At 36.3% G+C, this 22,011-nt stretch overlaps 2 protein-coding genes across 2 annotated transcripts; both read right to left on the minus strand.

Annotated features, from left to right (window-relative positions):
- Nucleotides 1-1,853: 1,853 nt before the first annotated feature.
- LOC120432676 (mannose-binding protein C-like) lies at nt 1,854-4,565 on the minus strand. The gene is made up of 5 exons (XM_031729797.2): nt 4,489-4,565; nt 4,048-4,237; nt 3,480-3,542; nt 2,619-2,684; nt 1,854-2,367 (listed from the first exon to the last, which is right to left on the minus strand). The coding sequence occupies exons 2-5, from the start codon at nt 4,220-4,222 to the stop codon at nt 1,985-1,987; spliced, it is 687 nt and encodes a 228-aa protein (XP_031585657.2). The 5' UTR covers nt 4,223-4,237; nt 4,489-4,565; the 3' UTR covers nt 1,854-1,984.
- Nucleotides 4,566-7,161: 2,596 nt separating this feature from the next.
- Nucleotides 7,162-9,758, minus strand: LOC116309166 (mannose-binding protein C-like). Its single transcript, XM_031726063.2, has 5 exons — nt 9,617-9,758; nt 9,066-9,264; nt 8,882-8,938; nt 8,600-8,665; nt 7,162-8,144 (listed from the first exon to the last, which is right to left on the minus strand). The coding sequence occupies exons 2-5, from the start codon at nt 9,247-9,249 to the stop codon at nt 7,762-7,764; spliced, it is 690 nt and encodes a 229-aa protein (XP_031581923.2). The 5' UTR covers nt 9,250-9,264; nt 9,617-9,758; the 3' UTR covers nt 7,162-7,761.
- Between the last annotated feature and the right edge of the window lie 12,253 nt (nt 9,759-22,011).

The following is a 22,011-nucleotide window of genomic DNA, read 5'->3' on the forward strand; positions in this document are numbered from 1 at the left end:
ATGTAGCATAGTGGATGGCGTTTGGGCGTTCTCCTTATCCAAAGCTTTAATTTGTTTGTCCAAGTCAAGGAGCTTAGCCCGGTTTCTCTTCCTTCTGGCTGATTCAAAAGAGATAATAGTACCCCTGAAATAGGCCTTAAAGGCCTCCCAAAGCATAGCAGGTTTAGTTTCTGAGTTGTCATTTACATCAAAATACAGAGAGATCAGTGTTTCCAAATATTCATGAAAATCCTTCTCACCTAACAGTAGAGGGTTGACCTCCATATTTGCTGCGGTCTAGTTGCATTTTGGATGTTTAAGGTTAATGTGACAGGGGAGTGATCAGAGATGACAGTATTTTGTGTCAATGACATATGGCATTAATTTGGCAATCCAAAAGAAAATTCTCAATTCTACTACATGATCATTTTCAAATGTTGATGTTAAATGTGCATAATCTAAATATTACAGTACATACAGGTTATTTAATTTATAAATAATTTCCAACTTTTCAGAAATTTTATTTCAGCAAAACAATAACTGTCATTGTATTGTAGAGCTTATGAAAAACATTGTTAGAGGCACAATTTCTTCATTTGATTTCCGAACACCAGTGAAATGATTCTGATGCTATTTAAACATGATAAAATGAGTCAACTTTGAGCCAATGACACAATGAAAACCAACTTTGATGATAATCTCGGGAAAGGACATGATGATGCTCTAAGTAGAGAAATTAGTACTGTGAAATGTGAGATCTTATGACCATCACTATAGTGAGACGTAAGTTCAAAAGTATGACTGAATACAAAACAAATATAACTTAAAGAATTGAATCATTTAGATTTTTAAACGTGCCTCTTTGCTTTTGAATGTTGTTGTTTCAAATGTTGAAACAAAAATGAGCAACACCGCCCTCTGCCGCCAATAACTGTGCTTTACAACAAAGGCAGGAACAACCAAAAAAAGTGCTCCGTGATGTTTTATGGATGTGACCATGGAGCAGGTAGCTGTTGTTCTCATAGTTGGTTGTACTAATGTGATAGGTAGGTTTAAACTGCGTATTATCTACGAAGCATTATAAATGTGGTGTAAAATGCATTATCGTCGTCGCCTCTGCAAAAGACAACAGTGGGCGGGGCGTATGCAGAGCTCCAATAGACTGTGTCCTTTGCGGCCCTCGCTTGGGCAGCAGAGTGGCGCAGCGGAAGCGTGCTGGGCCCATAACCCAGAGGTCGATGGATCGAAACCATCCTCTGCTAACTTGTTTTTTTTTTTTTTTTCTTCTTTTTAACTAATCTTACAAGATAAGTAACATAATGTTACATTAAATCGTGTAATTACATTCATTTGGAATAAATGTTTATTTTAGTCTTAATATTTAATCAAACCAGTAACTTTAGGCCTGGATACAGTTTATATCTATAGCACTATTTTTGTTCTGAAATTCTCACTCTCTTCGTTATGTAATTACTTTTTAAAATGATTAGAGACAAACAAAATTGCTGTCTGCATTTAATAAAAAGAGCAGAAAACTATATGTTGCCTCATTAATATCAGTTTACAAAGTCAAACCAATTAATTAAAACAGCATTTAAAGTTGCGTTTTTTCACTTTAGTAAAAGGTAAAAGTGAAAAAGTAAAAGTAAAATCCTACACTTCTGCAGTGTTGTTTTTATTGTGTAATTTTTATATTTAAAGCATGTACACATATACCATCTGGCATTTACATAAAAGAGAGATGAAAACTCTAAATATGTTTTGTTAGCAGTAGTAATATTTTAAAAATTATTAATAAACTTAATCAAGGTCTTGTTTCCTAAGTTGTCTTGCTAGGTCATTAATAAACTGGTAAAAAAAAAAAAAAAAACATACACAGGGTAGGATGTCATTTATCATTATTTAAGAAAGTTATGTGTTAATTCACTTCATGAAAAGTTGAGATAAACATAACATGGGGAAAGAAAATCCCTCAAAGCGAGATTTGCAAGGAACTGTGAACTTTCTATAACTGACAAATGATGTAAGCGTTCAGGAAGCATTCTGGTGTAACTCGCCAGATGCCGTTTTCTGACAGCATGGTGCAGCCTGTATCTTGGATGGATTTGTCTGGCTGACCTTCTCCCCACTTGGTAAAGGTCAGACGTTGGTTTTTCATATCCACCTCAAAATTCCCCTCTGCCTTTTTGTTGTTGACACTGATCCAAGCTGCCTTGTAAACATCGCCAAACACTTGAGTCAGTGCGTTGTTCTCCTCCTCGTTCTGGGGCAAAGCCAGCTCTAAGTGTTGTTGGGAGCAGAATTCGACAGCCCTGGAGAAAGAGCCTCTCTCCTTGTTGGACACAAAGTATTTCTGACCAACTTTCCGGACAAAATGATAGTTAACGGCTAGAGAACAGAAAAATATAATAAAGCAAACTATTACTCTTTAAACTTTTTATTTAAAATCAATCTTATGTTGTAGATACATGGAAAACTATGACACAGAAATTTCTGCAACACTCTGAAAACTGAATATGATGACTTATCAATCATATCTGAAAATTAGACTTAAAGTTCTATTATTCAGATGTCCTGTGTATTTGACAAAACCAGTTGTGTTTGAATTTGAATTAAAAACACATTATTGTGACACTTACCGAGCTCTAGCTTGGCAAGTCTGTCCTTCAAGGCTCTGAGGTCTGGGCAGCTCGTCTCAGTAGCAGCTGAAACAAACAGATCAAGTTAGTGAACTTTATACAGAGGCCACACTTACAGCTGTGCTGTACCTACAAATGGACATTTAAAGTTTCTTCGTTTTATGTCTCACTTTTAACCACTGATAGATTTTCTTTTCCAGACTTTTACAATATAGATTTATTTATGATATGGAAGGAATTGTTGTTGTTCTTCTGATGTCTGAAATGATTAGATAATCACTCTGCAAGCTTACTGAATGGGCTCTTTGAACTGTTCAGTTTCAGGATGTTTTGTACAGTCATGAGAGAAATATGGAAAAAACAAGTGGTTACCATTTCTAAACTGTTTTTCTAGCTCATCCATCGTCATTGACTTGCTGCTTACCAGCATCTAAATTTAGACAGTGATCAAATTACCCCCATGTGAATTATGTTGTGGGCACTTATGATCAACCAATCAGGAGATAACATGAGAAAATACAAAATGCGTGCAGGCATAAATTGTTTTATATACTCCAGCTTTGAGTAAACGTAACCAACCAAAACAACTGAGGCCTTGTGAGAAATTTGTGCGACTACAAATGTTACAGAGAGAACGACAGAGCTCTACAATCAAGCTTCCCTAGTGACTTTACAGACTATAAGTACAGTAGAGACTTATTTCTAATCCTGCGCCTGCCTAATTGTGTCACCATATGCATAGATTTCAAGGCACATCAGGGGACACATATCCTTTATCATTAGAAATCATTCCAGATAATGAGGTGTACATAATCTAAAGCAATCATTGCAAAAAAAAAGGTGTTGAAGTGTAAACTTTACAGCATGTTCCATCAACTCCAGGATTTCCAGGCATCCCAGGCACCCCATGTAATCCTCGATTCCCTGCAGAACAGGAAAACAGGTGGTGAGCCAGCTAAAGGTGCTTGTGGCTTCAAATCAAATATATTTGTCTTTCCAAATAAAAAATAAATGACCTAAATTTAGTTGAAATTATATCCTTTAAACGTCTTGATGCATTCTCAATCATCCAGGAAAGTAAATCTCCAAAAGTTGAATCTGTTCATCTGAACATAGCGTTTTGTGGGAGAAACGTTTCGTCACTCATCCAAGTGACTTCTTCAGTCTCAGCTGACTGCAGGTTTCCCCAGGCCTTATAAACAGTACATCTGCATAATGACTGAAACCAGCCCACTGAAGGAACAATGGGCTGTGAGGTCAGTTCCATAATCATAATTATGCAAATTCCCATGACCATGACTGAAGAAGTCACTTGGATGAGTGACGAAATGTTTCTCCCACAAAACGCTATGTCCACATGAACAGATTCAACTTTTGGAGATATATCCTTTAAAATACTGCTGGAATTAATTATTATTATTATTTTGACCTTTAGCCCCCTGAAATCCAGGAGGTCCAGGTGGTCCTATCATCCCAGGAATCCCAGGATATCCTGGATCTCCTTTTTCGCCTTTTTCACCAGGAGGACCAGGAGGACCAGGAGGCTGACTGAAGCTGACAGTGGCCATCAGGCAGATGACGGAGAGTAAGAGAAGCAGTTTCATCTTCGTAGTTCAGAACTGAAATTTTGGTTAAATATAGTATTAAGTTTTCCATATAAAAGCCATGTAGCCCTAACCCTCAAATGGAAGAGTGATAAATATTCTCATTATAGACATTCTCTACGCACAAGTTGCTAAATTTAATAAAATTTTTCTTGCTAGCATGTTGTACTTCTTTATCTTTGTTGTTTTAAAGTGTTTCCAAGAGTTAAAACCGTTTGGTAGCACAAAACTTAGTACAATACAGAGATAAACAGGAGAGAACTCACCCCACCAACGAGAAGTGATGTGCTGGGCGTACTGCTTCTTTGCTGCTTCCACAGAAAGAGAACTGAGACATTTGCTAGAAGTAATGTGGGAGGGATTGAGTCCACAGTAAGCAGCTGGAACGTCTCATTAGGGATTGTCCGTTAACCTCCCTCCTTTCAAACCAAAAAAAGGCCACTGTGTTGTGATACCTTAAAGACTCTATGAATCTAAACATGAGAATAGTAATTTGATGTAGTTTGACTTTATGAGGCACAAACAGTTTCCGCCACTTAACATAAAAGCAACGCCCTGTACAAAACTCAATTTCAAAAAGAACTGTGCTCATTTCGAGCAAACAATTGTCACTATAAGATTAAGACATGAGTGCACTATTGTTTTTTAAAGTAGTGCTGTCAGTGCTAATCTCGTTAAAATTACGTTAACGCCATAACCGCATTAACGAGGCAAATCTCCGTTAGCGAGTTAGCACGGATCGCCCAGTGCGTGGGGCTGCACGGCGTCAACGCATTAACACGGTTGGCTCGTTAACGCATTAATGTCAAAAACGTAAAAATTCAATGTTCAACATTTAAGAGAAATGAATCAGGTGACGCTGAATTGTTTGAAACACATATTTAAAGGAAATTAAACAGCAGTTTAATGTTTAAAATAGTACACTGAGATGTTGCAGAGGTGGTGTGCAATGTAAATATTTCAGTATGTTCATTTCTTAGTGAAAAACTAGGAACACTGTGAATCAGACGTTTGCAGAATCACCTTTAGCAGCAATAATTTGAACAAAGCATCCTCTGTATGACTTCATCAATCTCTCACATAATTGTAGAGTAATTCTGGCCTACTCTTCTGTTAACAGAAATGAAAGATTCAAAATAGTACGCATGAGCTTACACCACAACAATCAGGTGCATTTAATTAGCAGCATATGGCTGCAACTGGTCCTCCTAACTCCCATGGAAGCATTAGGGATGTGCTTAAAAGACTCCAGGGAAGAAGTCAACATACAAATAAGCATTGTTATGTTGGGTGTACCTCCTTTTTGCTCATTCCACAGAAAAATAGCCGAGACATTAGGCAGACCTCCATGTAAACAACAGCTGCGTAGTCTCATATGTGAACTGGGAGTAGGAATGAGTGTGTGTGTGTGTGTGTGTGTGTGTGTGTGTGTGTGTGTGTGTAGAGGTCATTTTAATACAAAATCCTCTTTCATTTTTAACAACGAATATAACAGCACCAGTGTTGGTCAAGTTACTTGAAAAAAGTAATCAGTAACTAATTACTGATTACTTCCCCCAAAAAGTAATCCCGTTACTTTACTGATTACTTATTTTCAAAAGTAATTAATTACTTAGTTACTTAGTTACTTTTTAAAAACATGATTTACAACCTGAATAGGTAATAAAGCGATAGATCTTTCAGCCCAATTCTACTTTTTCTGCATAATCCATCATACAAAATGTAATCAAATGGAAAAGTCTCTTTTTAAAACTTGTTTTATTAGTTTTAATCTTTTAACTTTATGCATCAAGCAAAAACTTAATTATATGCAACATTCTCTGACTGGAAGAAATTTGTTTAACATTTAAACCTATTTTCTGCACATTCCAGCACATAAAATAAAATATTTTTTTGTGTTTACACTCACTCTTTCAAATAGATGCAAGTAAAACACAGCAGAAAATAAATAAAGTCAAAGACTAGTTGCTCTATTTTCACCTGTAAAGCAGGACTGGGGTAGGCGGAGGTTTACCCTGGTGCAGGTGTGCTGCAGCGGTCAGTTGAAGACTCCGCGAGTTTCTCTGTGAATTTCCCATTACAGTCGTAGCGCACTCGGCGCTTGCTTGGGAGTTAAGGGGGTTTTTTCGCTGTAAAAATAAGTTTTCTTCCCACGCACAACGGACACTAATGTTTTTGTCACTTTTTATGGAATCAAACTCAAAATAAGGTCAGTACTTCCACGCTTTAAACGCTGCACGCTCATACTCTCTCCGTACGTGATATATCATCCATTGTTGATCTGCTATCATGAGACATTCTCGCAAAAAACTCAAGGTTTTAGTAACGCAGTGTTCCTACGGGAAAGTAACGTAATCTAATTACCGTTTTTGCAATGGTAATCCCTTACATTACTCGTTACTTGAAAAATGTAATCGGATTACAGTAACGCGTCGCCCATCTCTGAACAGCACATACGTGGATATTTATATAAAGATTTTACAACCGTTTTCCTGATCTCTGATATTATGAAGTTATCATGACACCTCCATTTTATTCCTAAGTATGTTAATATTTCTTTCCAGTTTTTCAACCACAACTGCAGTATTGCGTCGCAAAGAGCAAACACCAACCAGCTTAAAACGCTTTTATGTAGAAATGCACAGTTTATGATGTTTTTATAGGCAAACACTACATAAGTATTCAAAGCAGCTTTTGGAAAAAATTAAAAGACATCTTTAAATGGCTTTGTCTGGGACTGCATTATAACCATGTGAATAATACTTTAATACCTACTTTCACCAGTTCATGATTAGAATGCCACACTGACAAAATTTGTTTCTATTGCAGTTCAATGTTTAATTATTTATACATTTATTATTATATTTATAGAATTATGAAGATGGAGACAGAAAAAAGGCTTTTGTCTAACATAAACACACTGACATATAGAAAGCACATTAGTGATGAAAAAGCATTTATTTGAAACCATGAAGTGTTAGCTTAGATGACTTATTGACAATACATCAGTCAAGCATCAGAATAACTGACTTAAACTTAGGTCTGTTTAGGTAATAGTTATTTCTATTACAGTGCATTCATGAATTCATTTCTATTGGGAGTTTCACTCCAGCTGAGAATCGTTGGTCTAATTTTTAATACTACAAAGTTTTCTTTCTTCTACAAAATATAACCCCGATGCTTTACCCATAATTCATAAACAGCTCCAAGCTCAGCATTATGAGCGTTTCTACAGGAGTCTGTTCTATGAATATCCTAAATTGTTCATCGTGTTTGAAAGTTACATTTTCCTGTTTGTCTCGTGAGATTTTGTCTTAATTACTTACATGCTGTTGTGTTATCTGCCCAAAACACTGAAACTGTTTATGAGTAATTAACTTAGAAGTAATTAACTTAGAAGTTTAGACTTTCCTTCCATTTGGGATAAATGAGAACATTTCTCTACATGTAATATAAGAAAGTGCAATAAAAAAGTTGAGATAAACATGATAGTGGGGGGAAATCACCCAAAGCGAGATTTGCAAGGGACCAGGATTTTTCTATAACTGACAAATGATGTAAGCGTTGATAGAGCATTCCGGTGTAACTCGCCAGATGCCGTTTTCTGACAGCATGGTGCAGCCTGTATCTTGGATGGATTTGTCTGGCTGTCCTTCACCCCACTTGGTAAAGATCAGACGTTGATTTTTCATATCCACCTCAAAATTCCCCTCTGCCTTTTTGTTGTTGACACTGATCCAAGCTGCCTTGTAATCATCGCCAAACACTTGAGTCAGTGCGTTGTTCTCCTCTTCGTTCTGGGGCAAAGCCAGCTCTAAGTGTTGTTGGGAGCAGAATTCGACAGCCCTGGAGAAAGAGCCTCTCTCCTTGTTGGACACAAAGTATTTCTGACCAACTCTCCGGACAAAGTGATAGTTAACGGCTAGAGAACAGAAAAATGTCAGGAAACAAACTGTGACTCAAGAAAACATTATCAACAAAGCAAATAAGCAATTAAGAAACCATGAAAAAAAACCGTTATCTTCAATGTGCATTTGTCATAGTTAGATAAACGAAAGGCAAGTAAAATCAAATTTTAAAAACACAGACCTTGTAGGAACAACATCACACACCATATCTCAAATCTCTGGAGGCTTCTAAATGAATATGCCAATTCATCAATCATCTTCAAATGTTTTTAGCTTTGATGTTCTGATCAGCTGTTTTTTATTGCTACTAACTGTTAACTAACTCTTAACGGTTTTAATGTTGATCAAGTTGTAACATCAGGCAAAAACACAGGATTTATTGTAAATAGCAACAACAAATTATTAACAGATGGCCTTTGAAAGAGTTTTAAATAAACATATTTAATAATATCTTGATCATGATACTTACCCAGTTCTAACTCAGCAAGTCTGCTTTTTAAGGTTTCAACATCTGGGCAACTGGATTCAACTGTAGCTGAAATTAAATTGTGAGAGTACAACAGGAATGAAAGGAGCTGATGAGTCTGTGTGGTCTATTTTTCTTTTAAATTGCAGAGCAACAACTAATTCACTGTGCAATCTGTCATCAAACTGATCTTGTGCTGTCTGACAAAGATTGAGACTAATATCAGTATGCTACATGGGATCGTCGTATCTTATTGTATCTTATCTTATCTCATCTTATCTTTACCTTCAGTGCACACTGTTTTTCCAGGGTGCCCAGGAAGCCCACGTATTCCTATATCCCCTAAAAACAAAGAAACAGACATTAAGTCTTCTAAAGTCAAATTGCATAAATATGGGTCCAAATCAAACGATGATAAGAAGTCATATTCTTTACAACATTCTTGTGGTCAACATATAATGTTTTTGACCTATTTCACCAGGACGTCCAGGAAGTCCACGAATTCCAGGTCTCCCACGTGGTCCAGGTACTCCTGGTATCCCAAGAACTCCTTGATCTCCTTTTTCACCTTTAATACCAGGAGGACCTGGAAACTGAGTGTAGGTGATGCGGGCCGATAGGCACAAGATGCACAAAAAAAGAAGTGGGCTCATCTTCTCAGTGAAGAACTGAAATGATAATTAAAAATATATGTAACGTACGTTTTTCCCAGATTTACTTTGATTTGATTGATTCAACGTGTAACAAAAATGAAAGCTGATCATTCAAAACAGAGATTGTATTAAATATCGTGATCGTAGCTCCGAGGGATTTTCTGTGCATATGTTTATAATGTCAAGCAATACTTCAAACAACCACGCTACTAACTAACTTTTAAAATTAGACCCTAAATTTAATTTGCTAATAACTATTTGATACATTTCACAGAACTGAACATACATCAGTCATATAAAAAGATATGTAACACTCATGATAACATTAATTTTAGTAGAATAAAGCAATAAGCAGGAAAGTACTTACAATATAAATGAAGAGGAGTCTGTTGAGTGTGCTGCCTCACTGCTAATGTCCCAACAAAATAACTGAGATATTAGTAGAACTAATGTAGGAGGGATCGTTCTCTCCAAAGTAAACAACAGCTACAAAATGCCATTTGGGATTGAAAAAAAATGTCCGAATGTAGAATCCTCCCTCTTGTGCTGAAGCACAACCTACTTTCCAGATTAATATTTTTTCAGCACTCTTTATTTCCCCACCACAAATAAAGCATAGTTTAAGTCAAAAAAGCCTTTCTTCAGGCATTTGTGCAGACATGCAAACTTCAGTGTGAAACAAAGTATGGTCACACAGAGCACAGTTTTCATGCGATAAAAATACCACACTCACAAAATGTATGTTTCTGAAAAATATAAATACTTGGATTGGGTCTGTTTTGAACATTTAAAGCTTCAAACATGTTGAACTTAGTGTAGCAAAGACATTGACATAGACATATGGGGCCAAGTTGATGATAAAGATGACTCAGTGAGCTTCAGATTTCCAGTTTTGGAAACAATGCAGCAGTCGTCAACTTGTTGCAAACAATTAACTTAACTCGTTGTTAAGACAAATAGGCTTATTTGTGTTTTAATTGCTCATTTGTTTCATAATTTCTTTATCAGTGCATGAAAAATGTCTACGCTAATATGTTTCTAAAGTGAATTGCATCTCCAAGGTGGTCCCTGAGAATTGTTGCACAGACAGCAAATCCACATCCATGTAAAGTAATTATGCACAGGGACACATTATGAATCCAGATAAACAGTAAAAGCTTTACTTGTGTCAAAATTTGTGACAGGCACAAGAGGCAGAAAAAAGCAGCTCTTAATGCATCCATTTAACTGTCAGTAATGATTACTGCTTTACTGTAGTTTTCAAAAAAATCTTTGGTTAAGTAACTGTTTTTTGACACCCCATTAGAGTCAAAATTTTGTTGCTTCTGAAGTCCAAAAGTCTTCTACTTATAAGCCTTTTTATGTATGTCCAAACTATTCTTTGACATTCTTTAAAATTACACTTTTGTATCATTCCATGTTTGCGACACCTTTTAAATTACTGCTAACTTATGGTCACAGCTGGCTATTCCCTTGGGAAGCAGGGTTGCTGCCGATTCCACTGGAATCTATCAATAATGACTTGAGTACGGAATTATATATTGGTTAAAAGTGGCATATGAGAGAAAACATAATCACTAAAATTTAATTTCACTGGCACAGGCATTCATTCCCACTTGCGCAATTAAATTCTTTGAATGTGTCCAACAGCGCTCCAGCTGATTCATGCTGTCACAGTTCTGCTCTCAAAGCTGAATTCTGCTCGCTAAAATCAATCTGACCTAATTACTTGCTAAACAGACCTGTTGAGTCAGGATAAAAATGCCAAAAGGATGATTTACACGAGCACTCATTTGCGTGGTGCTGTCACTTGGTGTCCGTGCTCTCTACGGTAGAGTATTACTTCCTAGTGATGGCCAAATTAAGCTTTCTGGAGCGTTGAAGTACTGAAAAACGGTTCATTACTTGAAGCTTTTCAACACAGTTATCTTTGATGACATCTGGTGGCCAAAAATATGAAGAGCAGCTTGAATCTACAGTTTATAATGAACTGCTTCATTATGATTGACCACTTTACAGCTGAACCGACAGCTTCTGTTTGATATCATGTGATAGTTCTGTTTGATATCGGGCTGATATGGTGCTTTGGACATGTATTCATTTATTTATTTAATTTTTATGTTATGTCTATTTTAATAATAAATCATTTAGAGTATGTGTATTGTGGTCCTCCATATTTATTTAAATCGTCTGTTTACCTCTGTCCGTTGTCGTGATCACCTTGGTTAGGTCATACATTTCTCAGTTTGGTTTTTGTATTGTTTAGTTTAGTTCAGCTGCCTTTTGACTTCAGTTTGTCTCTGTGAGTATGCATTTGGGTCGGCTATTCACGACGACGAGTATTTGGTTCCAAATATGTTAGGGTTTAGAATTTCAACTTCTAATGTTTAAGAAGAATTAACTGAAAGTCTGACAACTTACTTTCCAGTTAGAAAAATGGAGGCTATAGATTTTATTCTGAATGGATTATAAATCTGCATTGTAATCACTGTCTCCATCTTTATATATTGATGAGTGAATGTCACCAAAGATTTGTGTTAAAAACAAAAAACAAAAAAAACTAATGGGATTTCAGTGTTTGTAAAACTATAAACATCTGCAAATTCATTTTCTGCAGCTTGTGCTTTAAAGAGCAAGGTGCAGATGCGGTGCAGAAGTGGTTTCCACATTATGAAAGACGAAGTTAATTGGTGTCTCACAGCTAGCTTTCCTGCAATAACAAAAATAATAATATGTCTGCTATAACTGACAAATGCACTCAAGGAAGCATTTCAGTGTAACTTGCCAGGTGCTATTTTCTGACAGCATGGTGCAGCCTGTATCTCCCCACTTGGCGAAGGTCAGAGGTGGGTTTTTCATATTAACCCCAAAATTCCCCTCTGTCATGTTATTTCTGACATTGATAAAAGCTGCTGTGCAAACATCCCCCAAACCTTTTGGTCAATGCGCTGTTCTCTTCCTCGCTCTGGGACACAGCCAGCTCAAGTGTTGATGGGTGCAGAGTTCCTATTTCTGGACTACAAGGTGAAGGAACCTCTATCCTTGCAAGAGTATTTCTGACCAACTCTTTGGACAAACTTGTAGCTTATAGCTGAAGAAAAAAGAAATCAAACAATGAACCAATAACATTCAGAAAAGTTATTTCCTTTTATGTAAGCCATAGATGCTATATGTAAGCACTTTTCAGTCGGCATTAGAGCACAACACTTAAAGAGCAAGCAATTTAAGATCAATTTATTAAGTAAATTGATCATTTCTGCGCATTTGTCATTTTCTAGACACACGAACAGAGACTTTTTTGTTTCTGATATTCATCCAGGCCTTTTTGTAAATATATCCAAAAACTTGATTTAGTATGATGTTCTCTTCGTCATTCTTGTGCAAAGCCAGCTCTGTGACGTGTTTGTAGAACTCTGGTATTCACGAAGGAGCCTCTCTCCTTGTTGGACACAAAGTATTTTTTGATCAACCTTCTGGACAAAGTCAAAGTTTATAGCTAAAAAAAAAGACTAGGGAAAACAGCATGCAGAAATGCATGCAGGAATAAATCACCAAATAAAAACTTTTACAAAAAGCGAAACAAGTATATTACAATTTCATTTCATGGGTTCTGTAATTCCAATTCAAATTCAATTCAATTCAATTCAATTTTATTTATATAGCGCCAAATCACAACAGAAGTCGCCTCAAGGCGCTTTATATTGTACAAATAAACCCAAATTCAACAAAAGAGGATTAAGAGTCTAGAAAGACCCATCTAAAAATCAACAGCTTCCAAAATTAGGGCCATTTTGCATAAATTCAGGAGTAGCATTTTTACTATAGACCAATATAACTGAACACCATGCACAAAGCTCCTTTGCAGACCTTGTACAGAATACTTACCCAGATCTAGCGTAGCAGTGATTTTCCCTAAGGGCTAAAGGTTGCGTGCAAACCAAAAACTTCTGAATTATGCAAACTAAGTTAACAAAGTAATCTTCACTGATAATTCACAGATGTGTAGTCACAATAAATTTCAGTTCTTTTAGGTTCATGCTGTCCAATAGTGAACAGGTCAATAGAAGATTCAATATGTACTGAAAAGTCTGAGCAACATTTAAAAAAAAGTTAGATAAATGTTAAATATGATAGAAGTGACAAAAAACATAAGCAAAATAAAAATTGTACATCAAAATAATTACAAATTTTATATCTCATATTTTAGCCTAGAATGTGACACTACATAAGGACCGCAATGACTAACAACACACTGAGTCCAATCAGTTACTCATTTAGATGTAATCTGCATGATGAATTTCACCATGTTTTATATGCAAGTACCAGCTCATACTGTGGCTCCAGAAATGCTGAGTTCTAAGCTAAAAGCTACATATTTTCATATGATGTTTTGTATTAAATGGAAACTCTAGAAGAATGGTGATGTTAAAAGAAATAATGTTGCTCAGACAATAAAAAATGCAATGGGATAGACTGGACTCCCTCAGATGTCAGGAAAATATTTTTTTTAACCTATTAGTCCTGGGAACCCAGTGGCCCCAGGTACTGGAAGCTGACTATAGCCAGTAGGAGCCATCAGAAGGGGGGTAATAATTGCAGAAGAATTGATGTACTGTTCAAATTGCACTTCTTGTTCTTATATTAAGATGTGTAAACTTCTTAACATCCACAGAAAATGGAGTTTCACTGGTCTGTCCCACTCAGTTGGGGACATTTCTAAGCAAAACGCACAGCACATCTTGGATTCTTTCTACCTCAGTGTGTTTCCCTGCAAAACTCCAGTCTTTATGTTTCTTTGGATTTTGTTATATTGCTATATATGAAATATTTATGGTACTTGAAGCATTAAGACATAACATAAAGCTTAAAGCTATAGACTTTTCGCTCTTTATAACCAGGCTAAATTACAATGGCAACCTGATCGAATAACTTGGTCAGGAACAGGAGTTTTAGTTTAAAATTGGCTGGATACATTTTTACAGATTCTTGTTTTTTGTTTGTTTGTCTGTTGTTTTTGTTTTTCTCACCACATTTTAAGTGCAATATAGATTCTCTGCAAGTTGTGTGTGTAAAAATTTTATTTATTTTTTTTTTTTTACCATTTTCAAAAGTACCTTGAGTCACAAAACACTCAGAATTACAATAAAAAGTGTACATAAAGAAAACACAATACTAAATGGAAAGGTGTAGGCTTCAATTACCACCCCCAGGGGGTGTCAGTTTAAAAATATTCCATTAACTCATTTTATCGGATCTTAACCTCCTAGGACCTGGCGTCCACATATGTGGACATCACATTTTGGGTTATTTAGACCAAAATACTCAATTTTGCTCTACAAGGGCCTGATATCCACTTACGGGGACATTATACTGCTACTGTTCTATCAAAATTGTAAACAAATATCCTCATATGTGGCTCTTATTTTTCTTAAAAACAAAAATAAGGGAAAAAAAAAAAATTCTGGTAATTCTTTGTTTTTACATTCATTGGCCCCAATATGCCCAAATATCAAAGAGAAAGTAAAAATGCATGCCATTTAAGAGTTCGGGTCTTAGGAGGTTAAACGTTCTTGTCTTTGATTAAAAATACTTCTATCATTGCTAGATGCCGTTACTTACAGTATAGTTTCTTTTTCCTCTTCTAGCCACCTCTTTGGACCTCTAAAATTATTATTTCATTTTCTACAGTTAGACTTTCTCCTTATTCCTTTGTTTAGAGCTGCAGTCTTCTTTCTTACCATATAATCACCAGTTAACATGTGTATAGTGTATAACAAAATAAATGTCATGCATGTGACATAATTTTGTGTGGGAACAAATTTTTGGGGTAGGACAAGGATGTTTAAACACAAATATTTGTAAATAAGGCCTGTTGTCAGTGGAATTTGCATGTGTTCATTTAGTGATCAAGAAAGTACCAAACTGTTTTACATAGTCTACTTGATTAGAATATTCAGCTATATCACTTTTAAACTGCTGAAATTAGAGCAGCTAGTGCACAGAGTACATGCCAAGAATAACTATTTAGTGAAATCTCAATTTCACTTTGATTTGGCAACAAACTGAAAATGATTTAAGCATCTCCTTTATTAATCTATGGCACAGTAGCATTTAAATTCAAATTATTCAAATGGTTCCAGTCTAGAATTTCAAGCTCTAATTTGCAGCTATCATGTCATCATCAAATAAACAGTAGCACTCAGAGCAAAAATGTTACATTTACCACTGCATGCTAAATCCCAAGATGTACAATTTCTTCAGCATTAATCTTATGTGCAACAGTGTTTGATTTTACTGTTATATTTTTTATGTTCTTTTTCAATTTTTTTTAATCAAAATTATCTTGTCAACATCATCTCATAAGGTCACTAATTGGAGTGATGTCTTGTTCAAATCTTTTTAGAAGGAAATACAGGAAAATATCTGTCGTTTTACAAACATTTAATTTGCTTCGGCAATTGAAATTACAAATTAGAGCACTGGACCTTGATGTGAACACAGCAGCCTGCCTCACACCGAGGATAACCCTGAATCGGGCCGTACAGTTTTATACTGCAACAGTAACAAGTATTATTATGGCCGTCTTCTTCCAGAAGCAACCTGGCAGTCCTGCTGTCTCCCTACAAGTCTTCTCTCCATTCACATCCGAGCTCGCCTCGTATCTGCTACTTCCTGGAATAACAAAGACAGACACAAAAACACTTCCCTGCCTAGCCTTGATCATCTTAATATTATCCTACTACTGATTCTAATATGTAGTTTGGACATTCTGTTCGGACTCCCTTTGGCCCAGAGGATATCCTTCTAGCCATTATCAAGTTGATGTGTTAGCATGCTACAAAACCCTCTGCACTACTACGTCAACTGCCAATATTTCAGCCCAGTCATACCACTGGACGAGGCTTTTGACCCTCAAAACATGGAGCACCAACTCATTTATGAGCACAATGCATTGGGTATATAAAAGTAATAAAAACTGCTTTATTTAATCTTTTTCAGCCCTAACAGTGGACAAAACATATTGTGTGGAAGAAAAGTCACATGAGCCTGAAATTACCCTTTTATGTGACCAAGGGAGCAGGCACATTTACTGATGTGAATGTGGCTACTTCACAGCTTAAATAGTGGGCTTGGTGACTTGCTCCCATAAACCAAAAAACAAACTATATATGTTCCTCTGAGTTCTGTGTAAAGTTTCTTGAGTCAAAAGTGGAAATAATATGGACCATTTCAAAGTGGTGGCATAAACATAGTAAAGTCGAAGAAAAAAACAGCATGACACAAAAATATATAAAAGTTGCATTCTGTCATTGGGCATACCCGCTTTCTCACCCAGTCACACTCTACACTGTAAGATTAACAGCACTCTAGTCATATTGTCAATTATCAGCACTCGGTGTAAAGTATGAGACCATTTCACTGCTGTGCACTTTATTATGCCATTTACTTTAAAAATTCATTTTTTCATCACTATTTTTTCTATGCATTCTTTAGCCTTCAGCCTTGTTTATGTCTCAATTGTTTGTCATATAAGAATAAATTATGTCTTTAAAACTGTTACAGTGCTATAATGATGAAGAAACCATATGCACTATATTGCCCAGAAGTATTCACTGCTTTGCCTTCACAGCACTAAACTTGAGTGACATCCCATTCTTAATCCATGGGGTGTAATATAATGTTGGGGCACCCTTTGTAGCTATAATAGCTTCAACTGTTCTGAGAAGGCTTTCAACTAAGTCTTGGAGTGTATTTACGGAAATTTCTGACCATTCTCCCACAAGCACATTTGTGAGGTCAGACACTGATATAGGACATGAAGGCCTGGCTTGCAGTCTCTGCTCTAATTCATCACTGAGGTGTTCTGTCGAGCTGAGGTCTAGTTCTTCCACACCGTACCTGCTCATCTATGTCTTTATGGGTCTTGCTTGCACCAAAATGTCTTGGTATAGCAAAGCATTTAGAGTTCCTTTCACTGAAACTAAGGGGCCGAGTACATCTCCTAAAAACGACCTCAGACTGTAATCCCTCCTCCACCAAATCTACACTTTGCACAATGCAGTCAGACAAGTACCATTGTCTTGGCATCTGCCAAACCCAGACTCTCCCACCCATCAGATGGAGAAGCATGATTTGTCACTCCAGAGAAAATGTCTCCACTGCTCTACAGTCCAGTAGCAGCAGGCTTTACACAACAGCATCCAACACTTTGCATTGTGCTTGGTGATGTAAGGATGTGCTGCTCAGCCATGGAAACCCATTCCATGAAGCTCTCTACATACTGATCTTGAGCTAATCTGAAGGCCACATGAAGTTTGGAGGTTTGTAGCAATTGACTCGGAGTTGCTGTCATTCCAAATCACTTCTTCTTTGTTATAATACCATTAACAGTTGATTGTGGAATATTTAGTTAGGTGATATTCTATCACTGGAATTCGCTGAGCTCCTGAGAGCAACCCATTCTTTCATAATTGTTTGTATAAGCAGTCTACAGCATAGCTGCCTGACTTTATACACTCGTTGCCATGGAAGTGATTGAAACACCTTAATCCACTGATTTGGATGGGTGAGGGAATACTTTTAGCAATATAGTGTATTTATGAATATGCTTAGGCAAAAATAAATATTTTGTAAAACGAAAGTTGAAAAATTTAGCCCATGAAGTAGTTTTTCTAATGTTGAGAGACCCTGCATTAACAGATGATTTAGATGAACTGATGTAAATTAAACATAAAGGTATCATGTCTAAATAAGGAACATGAGGATCATTTTGATCTTATTTCATTGCTGTGTCACTTTTGGCATTACATAATCTTTGGTTGCCATCACACACAAGAAGGCTGAAACAGAGTTAGATTAAGCATGCAAAGCTGAAATTACACATAAACACATAAATGTGGGATTTTTGTTTGTTTGTTTTGGGGGGGGGGGGTGTTGTAGTTCTTTTCATGAGACATTTCTATAACTGACAAACAATGTGGACATTGAGAGAACATTCATGTGTCACTTGCCAGGAACCGTTTTCTGACAGCATTGTGCAGCCTGTATCCTCAATGGATTTGTCTGGCTGCCCTTTTCCCCAATTGTTAAAGGTCAGAGGTCGATTTTTCATGTCAGTTTTAAACTCCCCCTCAGCTTTTTTATTGTTCACATTGATCCAGGCTTTGGCTCTGAATTTGCCATGAACTTGAGTCAGTGCGTTGTTCTCCTCCTCGTTCTGTGGCAACGCCAGCTCTAAACCACGTTGGCTGCAAAACACTACAGCCTCTGAGAAACTGCCTCTGTGCTTGTTGGAGACAAAGTATTTTTGATCAACCATTTGGACAAAATCATAGTTTATAGCTGAAAAAAAGCACAAAAAAGTGAAATGAGAAAAAAGACATTTACTTGTAGGCAATCTTAAGGATATATTTTCTGGCAAAATAATTGTTGCCTTTTCTAAAGCTTATCTAAAGATTCTTATTCAGTTAAATTTTTTATTAATATACCATGAATTGTCTCAAAAAAGAAACTTGGATTTTGAAGTAACACCTCTAAATATGAGAATTTTATAAATGTTAATCAATAATATGTTCTTTACAGCTACTGCATTGTCATTGGAAAAATATTTTGTTACTGTTTATCAATATAGTTTTTACACTGTTGACTTCAGGTTACTGTTGTTGTGAACTGGTGGTATTTTAATAAAATTGAATTAAAAACTGACTATGCAGTCTTTTCTTTATTAATTTAAAGAATTCTGTTTATTATACTGTTATTGATTACAATAGTGATGTGACCTCTTAGCTTCATTCAGTGACAGCAAATCTTTGTGTTAATCTGAACAAAATAATACAAATAGGCATTAATTTGAGTCCTGACTACAGCTGCTGGTCATCTGCAAGCTGCTTTGCAACCCACTACCACACCAGTCCCTTCTGTGGCTGACAACAATATCTTGACTATTGTTACTTATGTCCGGTTTGCTTTAAATTGTAGGTGGGGGTGGTCTTAATACTGTTTTCTCCACTGAAGAGTCCTGTGTATGTAATAGTAAGGCCAAAGTCCCCAGAACAGAGCTATACCATCAAATTTAAAATACAGCAGAAAGAAATAACAGCTGTCTGTGACACTATCAAATAGTAGTTATGTATTTGAAACAAATGAATATGAATAAGATACTTACCAAGTTTAAACTTGGCAATTCTCTTCATTAGCTTTTCAGTATCGCTGTAAAAAGAGCCAATAGGATCTGGACAAAACACATTACAGTCAACAAAGTGTGTATTTATTCATTTGCATTTTTGGTTCTTCATCTGTTTTTTTCCATGTCTCTCAAAACTGTAAAAAAAATTATGAGAATATAAGGGACATCTCACAATACAATGCACCTAGTGCTAAACCTGGTTCAATATATACTAAAAGTTTTGTCTGCATTAAGGTTTTGTCATTGTCCTGAGTCCCAGGACTCAGTGATTTGGGGTTTGGTGTAGTATTATTATTATTATTATTATTGTTATTATTGTCATCATTTGTGGACTCATGTTCTAGCTTTGGGATGATTTGCGTTCTGGTTCTGGGATTCTGGGTTAGTGCACCCTCTGTTGGTCCCCGGTGTTAGTGTTTCCTCAGGTTAATCAGGTCCAGCTGTGTCTCCCACCTGTGTGTGTGTGATTTCCCAGTGTCCCTCTGTGTGTTTTTATGTTGTGTGAACTCATGTGCTCATGACTGGGGCGTCTGTGTTCGTCTCCTGGAAAACTGTCTGTGAACTTCTCGTGAATCCACTGTGTGCTCTCCCTGATGTCCCCCTTCGTGTTCAGGATTGCCGTTCAATTGTTTAGTTTCTCCCAGTTTAGATTACCCTTAGCTCTGTTTTTGCCATCCCCTCTTTGTGTTTTGCAATAAACCTCCCTCACAACTCAGTAAGTGCCTGCATTCGAGTCCTCATTCAAGTCCACATCACATGGCTGCAGCAGCCGTGTGATATGTGGGAGCTGCAGACATACCAGACATACTTTGTATTAGATGGGAGCTTGACTTCCCTAATAAGCTAAACCATAGTGAATTGTGATTCAACTCCCAAAACCATTATCCTTTCAGAAACCTAATCAATTAATTTTAGAGACTAAACCTAGAGAAAAACCAAGAAGGCAAAATTAATTGTAAAAAAAAAAAAAAAAAGTAAGATAAAATAAAAATAAAAGGAGAAAAAATGGTCTCACAATGGAGTCAAGACAAACACCACCAACCTTCTTTGTTTTTAAGATTTTTGGTTTTCACTAGAAACTTACAAGAGCATGATTTTATGGTAATGTAGTTTTCATGTGTTGTATATTTAGGGTTAAACTGCTATTAGTTGTTCCCTTATTCACAAGTTGTCAAGACAGTAGGTTTTTACCTACCTACCTACCTACTACCCTGCATGTTTTTACCTTAGATGCCCTCCCTGACACAACCCCCAAGGGTTTTAAGTTTCACAGGATTGAATTCAGATATGACTTGTTAGGTAAATGTATAAACCACTACACCATTTAAAGTGTGTGTCTGTAATATACATGTGAAGTTCCCTCTGGGATCAATAAAGTTATTCTTATGTTCTAACCTCGTCCACACATTATAATAGTTCCAGGTGGGCCGGGTAGTCCAGGTTTGCCGATTCGCCCAGAAGGTCCTGGATATCCATGTGGTCCTGGAGGCCCTCGTGCACCTAAAGTGAAGATATAAACACATCAAATAAGATGTGAAGTTCATACCAATGTTTCCAGTTTCTGGTTTTCCAGAGAAAAGTATTTACCCTGTTGTTGTTCATTAATGTTATCTATATAAGGTGGGGAAAATGATCGTGTACACAACAACATATACTTAACAATAAAATTAACTTTAACATTCTTGATGGGATTCCAGTAAGCTGAGTCAAGCTGAAAATGTGATGTCAGACCACATACCACTGATTGGCCAGAGAATGAGGTCACTGTATGAGTCATAAGAATGACTCCTTCATTTGTTTAATATGTGAAGGATATATAGTGGTTATAATGACACTAACTAATTGCTAAACTCAATACCATGGTCCAACAATGAGGTACAGATGTTTTTTTTTCTGCACCTCACCACAAACCAAGCATAGACCAAGCAGCAGAGATGTTTCTCAACCTTGCCTTGTTTGCAACCTTTTTTATGGTGAGGTACAGAGCTTTAAACTTTTAAAAGAGTTGTCATAAGGTCAAGATATGACTGCTGAATTCTGTGCTTTGTTCCTATCGTCATCAACATCAGCAAAAGGTTCAGTTAAGTTAAACCAACACTTGCCAAATATTTATACGTGTTTTATACATATATAATGATCACTCACTCAGCAAATCACATTTCAACTCAAATCAAAAGAACTTCAAGTTTAAAATATAAAAAGTATTGAAAATAGTTTTGATAGATTCACAAGAATCAGGATGAGCTTTGCGTCAAAGTTTAGATATAAGGAAGATCTTTCATATGATATAACTGACAACCTTGACCAGCCACTTATTCCACAATGTGACCCTTGAAAGTTTATCCAACATGCACTGTTTCAAAAAGTGATAAAACATCAATTATACTGGGTTTTTTTCAAAAGTTACTCTATGTCTCAGACATTGAATTGTTGAGTTTTGCTACTGAAACTATGATACTTTTACTCTGATAATTTCAGGAAAAAAATTATAAACAGTCATTAGATTGGATTTTTTTTTTTAAACCAGTGGCTGTTTCTAATATACCATAGGAAAAAATATTGCTTAAATGTGTTTT

Source organism: Oreochromis aureus, linkage group 7, assembly GCF_013358895.1.
Source record: "Oreochromis aureus strain Israel breed Guangdong linkage group 7, ZZ_aureus, whole genome shotgun sequence".
Lineage (NCBI taxonomy): Eukaryota > Metazoa > Chordata > Actinopteri > Cichliformes > Cichlidae > Oreochromis > Oreochromis aureus.